Genomic DNA, 11921 nt, shown 5'->3' on the forward strand with positions numbered 1-11921 from the left:
GTCTCTTTTTCCTCTAAAAATTATTAGTGAATCACCCTCTTGATTTTTAGTTCGTTTGTAATTTTGGATACAAAATTAAAATTATTTTCTTATAGGTAGGTACAAATTTCAAAAACTAAATAATTTATAACTAATATTATATATAACAATGAATATAATAAATTTGTTCACTTAAATCAAAATAAATATTAAGTGTCTATGTCCTATATATTATATAGATTCTTAATAAAAATTATATAATAAAATTTAAAAAAATTAAACATTTGGTACGAAATAATAATTACCTACTAATGGGTATCTTTGATAATCTTATATACTACCTACCTATATGCTTATATTGGTTTATAATACAAATACTATTCTATAAACTTTTGTAATATTAAATGCTTAAGTTATTGTAAAATATATTTCATATTTATTTTATTAAGCAAAATTCAAATACAGTGTGTCCCAAAAAAAAACACTTTTTTTAAAATAGCTAAAAAAACATTTTATTTTTAAAAAAATTACAAAAAAAGGATATACTCGTATATACAGTTTCAATATAACATCCAGTTTATGTATGAAAAATAATATTGTTTGATTTTCCTCCACTAGCTTGTTAACAGGCCAGTCTGGTCGAGAAAATTAACAATAACTGCCTCTCAGTTCTCTTTGGTGAGTTTCACGAGGATGTTTTACACTAGCCGGGGCTTTGAGATCAACAGTTGAACCAGTGTTTTCGAATTTTCATTAACCGACGAATCAATAACACACTGGGAGCAACATCACGTTTGAGTAAGATACGAAGTCACTTTCGTTATAGATTGATAAAAGATCTCAACAACCAACATGCGTGTTTCAATTGACATCCAATCCATGGTGATATTTGGAAAAAACTGATTACACAACAACAAACTGAAATTACAGTAGATAAAAAAAATGATAAAAACATAAAAATAAAAAAATAGTTACCGATTTAAAAAAAGGTGTTATTCTTTTTGGGACACTTTGTACATACTGAAAATTAATAACTCAATTATATTAAAATATACACATACGAACATCAAATATCAAACGTTTTAAGAATCAAAAAGTAAATATCTAAACATATTATAATTTATAAATGCGTAGTACGTATAATGTATCTACCAATCTTTAAAACTTAATATAGAAATATATGATTGCTATTTTTTTGCTAATTTGGAAGATTTTAATATCTAATTAATATTTTAATAGTATGGTAAATATGGTGTCATAAATTATTGTTATCGATTATTTTGTTTTTGTTTAGTTATATAACTAACAAGATCGATTATGATTATCTATACATAGGTATAATTGTACGAATAACAATGTTTTACTTATATGTATTCATTAGGATTTTGTGTTCATTAAAAATGTATACGTACAACGGTATTGAACTCTTATTACATCAGTTTCAAGCAAATCGTAAACGATTAATAATCTAATATTCTTATCATAATGATAAAGCCCCCAAGTTGCCGGGGTTACGGCGTTGGTTCAAAGCACGGTGTCATATAAACGACCACGCCATCAGAAATATTATAACGTGTGTATAACACTATACCTACACATTATGCAATAGTAACGTAATTGTTATGTAAATAAAACAAAGCAAGCGGCTAATACAAAAACTATCGGTTGTACAATTTTTTTCTACCATTTCATAACAATTATTATAACACTTATAAGAAAAACCAAAATTGTACATAATAACCATGGTAAGTAGGACTGGTCTTTATGCCAGCGTAGTCAAGGATGATTTCAAAGATATAAATCAGGTAATGTTATAATAATTATTTATACAAATTACTCAGTATTAATGCGCTCCACTTATCGAATGAGCATAGTTTCTGTAAATTATTTTAAAATATATAAGTTGAGATTTTTTTTAATATACCTACTAAAAACATTTAAGTATTTAACTAAAAATGTATGTTTAAATAATACTTAAATTTATGTTATTATTAACGATTACATACATCGCATTTTGTTAGAATAATATGCAATAATAAATTTAAGTATTTAAATTAACAACAATGGCCATATAAAAAAATGTACATATCCCTTCTATATTGTATTATACTATTATCTTATAAACTAATACATATATTATAAATTTACAGTTGATTATTCATAAAAGTAACTAAATTGCCTATACAAACTGCCGTTTTTCTTTTTTTGTATTTGTAGGTACGCAATATCTTTAATAAGTCACTATTAATTAACGAGCAACGTGTGTTACTACTGTAATAATAATAAACATTTAAATTATTCAGAGTACTACTTAAAATTTTAAAATTTTATTTAATGATCCAGTCATCTATGAATAATGTGAAGTTTTGTTCAATTGTTAAAATGTAGAAAGATGAAACAATTGATATTACCGGAGTATCATGCAATCCAGCGCCAATTGTATTAAAACCATTAGCCTCGTTATATAATCCATATCCATATGGCTGTTCAGTGTTGTGCAATCATCCGCTGGATAGCGAAATTAAAGATCTTGTAAAAAAAGCTAAGGACGCTTTGGTAATTTAAAATAACTTATAAGTTATAGAAATAGCTTAGTAAGCCTTTCTATTTTGCTTATTTTGCAGACCTTGGACCCTAAGTCACCTCATCGATATCCTGATGTTGATGAAATTAATATTATCGTACCAGAAGAGCTGTTCAGAAAATATACAGAAACAGATTCTAGAGCAACTAGTCCAATGCCTACAGTCGTACAAAAAAAAAGCCCAGCTGAATTAGAAATAGACAAATCTAAACTTGTATTAGATTTAAATCGAAGTAGAAGTCAACAGTCATCGATAAAATTTTCGGTTAGACACAGCTGAGTGAGACAATAATATTAAGTAAATATTTAAAAAAATGAGAAGAATAAACCATAAATATTATAGTATATAATGATCAATGATCTTTTAAAATAAAAAGCTAAAATAAGCTTGAGAAGTCTATAAAATACAGAACGTTTCACCAAATTGGCTCGATCTCCTTCTTCCTACAATATTCAATTATTCAAAATCTATTTTTAGGTTTCCAAGTATAGAAATATAATTCGATATTTTCAAATCCTTCAAATTTTTTAGTATTTCTACAAAAGTGTAAAACTTATTTTAGGGTGTTGTGGGTCAAGATTTTTGCGAAGCGTTTTCTTTATGCCATGGTTCTGTACTTCATATTCCACATTATTTTCGTCCAAATTATACAACTAGCATTTTAGGACGAAAAATAGAAGTTAAAAAAGAAGTATTTAAAAAAAGGCCTCGACATAAAATCACTATTACAGAAAAACAAGCAGACAACATCGCCGATAATTTGGTGAGTACCTACTTAATTATTAATAAATAAAGTCCACTCTCCATAATTTAGTTTCTTTTTAGCGGCATTTAGATTTACCTGGTGCTTATGATGTGCAAAAAGATACAGAAGAAAACAAAGAAGTTACTTGGAGAAGAGGAAAACCTATTAAACCAGGAAAAAAGAGCAAAAAAAAATCAGAGAAAAAGAAATCAGGGCAAAATAATAAAGAATTTAAAGGAGTCCAAGACTCATTAGAGACTCAAGTCATTATAATTTTTAATATGATGCATTTTATAAAACTACAATATTTTGGTTCAATTAATAGGTTTCTACAATAAATCAAAATTCATTGAATGGTAGTATAACTGCAGAAAATGACGCACTAAAAAGTGAAGAAGAGATTAATGAAGAACCAAAAACAAGTTCATTCATAGACATAGATATTTTAAAAGAGCTTCAAAGAGAATTGTACTTACTTGACGTTGAAAATGAATTTGATGTGAAGGTTAAAATATAATTTTTATATCATTAATATTAATTTTAAACTCTCAAAATTAAATTTATTTTAAAGTACTATGAATAATATTACATTTACCAGTTAAAATGATAAAACATAAAATGTTAAAATGTTTTAGAATTAAAAATATATATTTGCAATACAATTTTGATAACCCTAGTCCAAATACTATGTCTTTTATCGTTCTACCTACAAATATATTTATAACAATATATTCTTTTGTTAAAATTACACATTATTCCAAAGTCCAAACACAATTTATTTACTTTATATAAATTGAGTGATTATTTTATCGAATAACAGTCATTATTTTAAAATCTATTAACGTTTTTGAAAATATTTTTTTTACGTGATTTCTAGTCAAAATAAAACATTCTTAACAAAATATTATCAAAAATATTAACATATTTTAAAATAATAACTGTTGTTCGATAAAAGTATCATTCTATATAAAATGTATATATAATAAAATATACAATATATCTATTTATATAATAAAATATAAATTACACAATTAATTCATGTTATTACATAAAATAAAAAACTTATCAATAATTTTAAAATATAAAAAATTATTGAAAAAATAATAGCATTATTTAAATATTCATATTATAAATTATTTTTTTAGAAACACATGGCATTACAAGAAGCATTCAAAATGAAACCAATATTAATCAATCAAGAAATTAATGATGAGCTAGATGCATTAAAACGTAAACTAGGAGTAAATACAGAAGTAATGTTACCAGGTTTACCAAGAACATTTTCTAGAAAAAACATAAGATTCGAACTACCTTTAGACAGAAAAAGCTTAAAAGGTTACAATTGTTTTAAGTCAAAATAATAATAATAAAATAATATGTATATTATACTCATGTATATTTCAGATATGACACCGTTAGATTATTTGAGAAGTAATACAAGTATCATTGGGAGTTGTCTAGTCATTTATTCAAGAGTTTTTGAAAAATATAACACAAACTCGGAGACAAGAACGATCCATGAAAATGTAAATGATAATTTCACAATAGTGGAAACATAATATTAAATATATTATTCTAACCAATATTCAACTTATTAGAAACTCATACCTGCATTAGGCGAGGTGATGGGTAGACAATTTTCTAACCAGGAAGCAATAGATTTACATCAGATGATTGGATGGTCAAATGGTCAAATTCTGACATATCGTGAATGGTGTGGTTTGTGTGGTGCAGCAGAACGTCTTATAGGTAAATTTATTTATTTATTTCTATGAAAATGTTATACATAACTTAAGTTTTTAATTAATTATTTATTTAAAATATTCTGTATTACAATTCAATTATTTTCATGCCAACATAAAACACTCGTCTGATAAAATTACTTACGAAAAATAATTTTACAGGACATCGTTTTGTTCCCCAGCCATTGAGTAAAGCCCAAGATCCCTGTAACGAAGTGGAAAACGCTGATTTCGCATTATTGGACAGATGGCTTCAAGATTTATCACCAAAAAGTTTATTGTATAAATTATTAACTCTAATAAAAAACACTTAGATATTTGAATTTTATTACTTTTCAATAAAACTTCGTAATGTTTACAACTTTATAAATTTTCCCTGTGTTCAAAATAATTTTGTTAATTAATGTAAGTATATTATATACATGCACCATTATTAATGGTCCATTAATGTTAAACTTAAATTGTAGCCGATCGTCTATTAATAAGGCAATTTTATTACATTCATGTTATTTGTGAGGTATTTTCTGAAGCCAGAGGACATTCCTTATATAATAAAAAAATATACATAATGTATCATTTTACAAGTATAGTATTATATAAAAATATAAAAACAAAAATAATAGTATATTATTATCATAACTGATCTATATCATCAAATTAAATTAACTCTTCTCGCTCAAAATTATTAAATGCATACTAACACACTTATTCTAATTTTTTTCTTATGCTATTCGTTAACGCTTATTTATTATTTTATTTCAAACTTAAAATATATTTTCACGAATAATGCAAGCTTTATAAAAGATAAGTAAGTAAAAGATATAAACATAATTTAAAAAATGTTAAAAGATTTAAAACTTTTATTTTGGTTATCACATGAGTAGTTGTTTATTTTAAATTTGACCTATTTTTTATGCGTTTTGAAAAGTAATAGCAAAATTAAAATAATTTAATTTTAAATTATGAGTTTATTGACTTTAATGCGTTCATAGATGTAATGTATTGTCTTTATACATTTTTTTTTTTTTAATATTTACACAAATGTTACTTAAGCTCGTTTGAGTTGAAAATAAATATATTGTATAGTGGAAAGAAATTGAATATTTTATACGATTTTACATTTCACTATACTATTTAAAAATAAAACTTTATAAAAGAAAAAATACCTAAGTTTTATCTAAAGTCGATTTTGTATGTACAATTAATACTTGCGATTAACCTTGAACTAGATGCAGGTGCTTAAAGAAAAAATTGAAAGTTTTTCTTTCTTGAAAGTACATTGGGCACAATTACGTTTCGCTTTCACTCAGTTCAATATTAGTGGTATATTATTATTTTAAATTTGAAAGCAGTGATAAATTAATAAATATTCCAATTAAAGCGAAATTTCAAGCAGTGTTAAATCACTTATGCTGAGATTCCTTTAAAATATTTTGATTATTGTGAATATTTCATAATATACTGAAAATAACAAGTTAATCTATAAAATAATAATTATGGCTTAAATAACTTATAATATTAATTAATTAATTGAATAAAACATTTGTATATATTATATTATACACTGATTTACAGAAGTAAGTAAATTTAAATTTACTTTCACTTATTAATTAATCCGTGTTATTATATAGTTCTCATGAAATGTTTTAATTTGATTTAGAGCTTATACGTTTATTTTTACTATGTTACGTAACTTGTATGTATACAAATAAATTAACCAACAAATAAAAATAATTGTTCTCAAATCGAATAATATTTTAAAGTATTAAATAAAAAACTTTTAAAAATCTATTATTTTAATAGTTTTTTAAGAATGCATGATTTTTCACTTAGTTTACAATGGAAAAATTATCATAAATATAAAATTAAAATACTTATTATTTTATTATAATATTTTTTACAAAATAAATAATATGTTATATAATAAGATAGATTCTATAAGTATAATCATAATCACATATAACATTTACAATTAAGTTTTTTAATTCTTTTTAAAAAATGAAATATAAATAACATTTTAATAAATGTTCAAAATATAATTATTTTGATTAGAATAAAGAAAAAAGATATTACAAATTACATGTACTTATGTATATGTAATATACATTTTTAAATAATTTTAAAACCTATTTAATGCAAGATGAAATGTAGGACAGCTTAAATTATGGTACAGACATTATTCAATGAAAGTGCTGCATCAATACATGAGAAATCAGAACCGAGACGTGAAAACTAATTTTTGAATTTAGTCCTAATGGAGGAAATTATAGAACTGATTAATAGATGATTATGAAAATCGCATAAGACACCTCCCTTGTTGAAGATAATACAGGATACAGGAAGGTCTACTATTGAGATCCAATTTGAAAGAGACAAAGAGTGATTACTGGTTAGATAGTAGATTAATGGTGGTAAACAGCCTAGAGTATAGGCGTATAGCACGATTACAGAGCAACAGACCTTTAATGGGCATGGAATTAGAGGCAAATTTCCCGATATGCAGAGTAAGCAGAAACTAAGAGCGATCAAATTTAGGAAATGGCAAATTCTTTAGTACTACATATAATAAAATATATCATTCATAATATAAAAAGATAAAAAATAGAAAATTCATTATTTAAGATTTTTTTTTTTCAATCTTGTAATAAATATTGTAACTATGTAAAACCTATTTTATAGTATTCATAATAATTTATAGTTAAATAATTCGTAAAAATAAACCAAAATTTACAAAATATTTATTTAAACGATTTTGAAGATAATAATTTTCAAAATTAATGCATTCATCTCCAACCCCAACTTAAAGACAAAGATAATGTGACTAAATAATAATAATAACTTAATTTCACCAAATGGATCTAAGTATATTTTTATAATTGATATTTAGAATATTTTGAAGAGAGTATTATAATTTGTTTACTTATAATAGGGGTAGTAAATTTCCAATGCCTATAATCGTAAAAATGTATGCATGCTTCTGCATGGAATACAAACGTATTTACATTAATTAATCATGCGTATTAATTTATAACTTATAATGAAAACATATTTTTAAAAATAAGCAAAACAATAGGAATATTTTAGATTATTAAAGTAACATAACTAATAAATGTTTAAAAAAATTGTATTTTATTTATTATAACATGCAAACACATACAAGGCACAATGGCACGTTACCTATTTTTACAAATTAATAATTTTTACAAGTATTAAAAGTAGGCAATATACATATATATGCATTATACTATAAATGTTTGGTAAGCATTCAAAATACCAATAAAAAAACTTATGTCTAAAATATGAACATCTGAATTAAACAAAAATACCTACGATAGACGTTCTATTATGTACTGTATACAGTGCGTATATTATACATCTGTAAACCATCAATTGTTTTTAAATCATAATATGTTTCAGCTTTAAATATAACAATTAATTTTGAATGTATAATCGAATTATGATAAAACTATTCACACTAAATCAAATCACAATAATAGTATAGCTATTGCTACAATCTATAAACATATCTATCATAACATATTATGTTTGTATTATACTATTATAGTCGTACAATACTACAATAATATAATATGTTCTGCTTCTAAAATACAAAAATATATTATTATAACATACTATAGTCGGGAGAATGAAAGTATACTGTATACTACTTAAGAGGACGCCATACCCACATGTGTTGCCTCTGTCTTACTAACATACATCATAATTCATAACAAATTTTCGTTCAGCAGAATACATTTTGTGACGTTACCTTTAATATTAGAGTAAATTTACCTATTATCAAATTTAAAGGTAAGAATATTATTTAGACAGTAGACATATGCTTTTAATGATATTACTATTTTAAAGTGAGTTACAGCTATGTACAATATAAAAACATTAAAATGTTCATAAATCACTTTGAAATGATAATATCAATAAAATCATATGTCATTATCTAGATAATATTCTTACCTTTAAATTTGATAATAGGTAAATTTACTCTAATATTAAAACTAACGTCACAAAATGTATTCTGCTGAAAGAAAATTTGTTATGATATGTACGTTAGTAAAACAGAGACAACACATGCGGGTATAATATCCTCTTAATAATGTTAAACTACGATATTATAAGTTATTTTCTAATATTTGATCATTCATAATTATTATCATTACTCATTGTAATCGATGAAATATCAAACAATTATAATGTCAAATAAAACATATAGATTATTGTAATGAATACAAACAACAAACTGTTTCATACTCTTGTCATGCATAGTAGATATTATGTAATTATATCATATCATTGATATTTTATCTGAAAATTACTGTAAAGAATGCACGAATTATATTATAAATTATGACTTTAATATTTAATTATATAGTTATGATCAGTATATATATATATATATATATATATATATATATAATATAGATATAGCATATTCAATTATCATGTACAATGACGGATGAACACTATTATTAGAATAGTTACACAGTATAATATGTAACCTCATATTAAATTTCAAACCTAAACTATGAAAATTGATTATTTTATAAAATAATTTACAAATATTCATGATTTTGACAAATTTTGTTTAAATTTGACTTCAAAATCGTGCCCAAAAATTTTTAATATTTTTTAAATTTCAAAAAGAACAGATTATGTGGATCTTATATTACATTTTCAATCTTTTTGATCGAGCTTAAAAAAATGTGGCAAATTGGGCATAAACACTTTTTGTTACTAGTTTTGTTTTAATATTAATTAACCCTAACCAACCTGACTACCGACTACGTTCTGATTTCCGACATTTTGGATCTAGCTAACTTAGATAAGCCCTAAAAGAAAAATTCTAGACATAAAATGTATTACATAATAGGTATTTCTAAGGCAAGGTTGCGATGGTACTGGTTTAAACAGAATCACGTTTTGTGCATCTATAGCGACTATAATCAACCAGGTTTGAGCCCTGAAATAGACATATATTTAAAATCAGAACATTCAGAACTAATAAAAATATTAGCGTAGGTATATTTTATTACCCAAAAAGAAAGAACAAAACGTCTAATTCATTCAAACCATGGTTTGGAACTCTCAGTGTCTCAGAACTAAGACTATTAGTCTACTCTAGGTGGTAGCTATCTATGTAAGAACATTTTAAGACAGATTAAAATTAATTTTTATTATTATTATTTATATAATGTATACCACAATGTATTTGTCATGAATGTTATCCTTATTAATTGCATACATTAAAATATAACACCGTAAACACCGTGTTATTTAATCTATATTTGTATATTGTAGATAATATATATACCTACTATATATATATATATATATATTTATACTAATATCGTAATTTATATAAAATAAAAACCTGTCGTTTTCAAAAATAAATAAATACACTTTACGTGTAGTGATGATACTATTATAAATTTAATACAGCAGCCACATTAATCGACGTGTATATCGTTTTCTTCGATAATAATAGTATTGTTGCAATAGGGTTGGCGAATGGCGGTAGACGCGTGGGTGAATTTAAAGACCGTTCAATTGACTTTCAGGCCGAAACAGTGGACACCCCCCTACGCGACTTGCGATGGCGGGAACTTGGCGCGCGTCTTGACGTTTTCTCACTCGCAAGCTCGTACTCCGTCATAACATGACCATCACTATATATGTAGACACAACTTACACTGTTTAATATGATATAGCACTGATACACGACACCGTTTAATATTATTGAACTATTATGAGGATATCAGTATGAAGATGTCGGACGTCCCGTTTTTCAAAAAATATCCCATTATTAGTCTGTTGGTGGTTGGATCTTTTATTTTGGATATTTTGACCGTGGTTTTTATTCCTATTATTACTATTTACTATACACGTCGTGGTTAATATTATATTTTAAAAATATGTAGATTAGTAGTTTTAATCTATTTATATAATAATAACTTGAACCTAGTGCGCCGGTATAACGTAAGGCCAGTTATTGTACCGTTCGTGTTTGAACATTGATTAGCTAATCGGCAAACAAATGTTAATCCTCGATTAAATTTCTGATTAAACTCGTTATAATAACAGTCAACAACTAGTAATAATTAAAATAATAAATATAAAAAATGCGATTTTTTTTTTTTTTTGCAAAATCGCAGTGGTACAACTTACTACCGTACAATTGTATAGGTATAGTTGTATTACTATGGTATAAAAATTAATTACTTACAGTAATATAAATGTATAATAATAATAAATACAAAATATCATTTCAAATGTAATCTAAAAGACTGTTCAAAACTGTTTCAAATTATGCTTAGTAGATTAGTAGTAACTCCCAGCTCACTAAACGGAATAAAATTCGGACTGATTCCAAAAACTGGAAAACATAATACATAACATGTGAGACTATACAATATAATAAAAGTCGGTATCAACCGTCGAAGTATCCAAATGATTTCGAATGCTACACAAAAAGTCGATATAACCGCGGGCAAAGCAGTAGCTGTTATTGGTCGATAGTGGCAGAGGCGCGATAAGTATTGTCTATACTCTATATTATTACTATAAGAACAGAACAATAATATAATGCTAAAAGTTTAATGGTTTTATAATGTTGCACAACGGTATTCGGTAACCATTATTAACCACTCGCTAACCGCACGTCATTTTAACAGGTACACATTCCGCGGTGCATTCCGATCCGATTGCCACTATCGCAAATGCGCGAACACGTCCCCTCCACCATCAGTCGCCACACCGTCATTGACATAATGATAATAATAATAATATTATTGCGGTTTTTGCGTATGCGCACTGCACTATTGCCAACTGCAACTACTACCACTACAACTCCGTAAT

At 25.4% G+C, this 11921-nt stretch overlaps 1 protein-coding gene across 1 annotated transcript; it reads left to right on the forward strand.

Moving 5' to 3' along the window:
• Positions 1 to 1586: 1586 nt before the first annotated feature.
• LOC132921700 (uncharacterized) lies at positions 1587 to 5404 on the forward strand. The gene is made up of 10 exons (XM_060984869.1): positions 1587 to 1784; positions 2368 to 2535; positions 2604 to 2828; positions 3127 to 3327; positions 3390 to 3572; positions 3635 to 3814; positions 4455 to 4644; positions 4714 to 4835; positions 4908 to 5058; positions 5214 to 5404. The coding sequence occupies exons 1-10, from the start codon at positions 1722 to 1724 to the stop codon at positions 5363 to 5365; spliced, it is 1635 nt and encodes a 544-aa protein (XP_060840852.1). The 5' UTR covers positions 1587 to 1721; the 3' UTR covers positions 5366 to 5404.
• Positions 5405 to 11921: the final 6517 nt, after the last annotated feature.

The sequence above is a fragment of the Rhopalosiphum padi genome, chromosome 2 (genome assembly GCF_020882245.1).
Source record: "Rhopalosiphum padi isolate XX-2018 chromosome 2, ASM2088224v1, whole genome shotgun sequence".
NCBI lineage: Eukaryota > Metazoa > Arthropoda > Insecta > Hemiptera > Aphididae > Rhopalosiphum > Rhopalosiphum padi.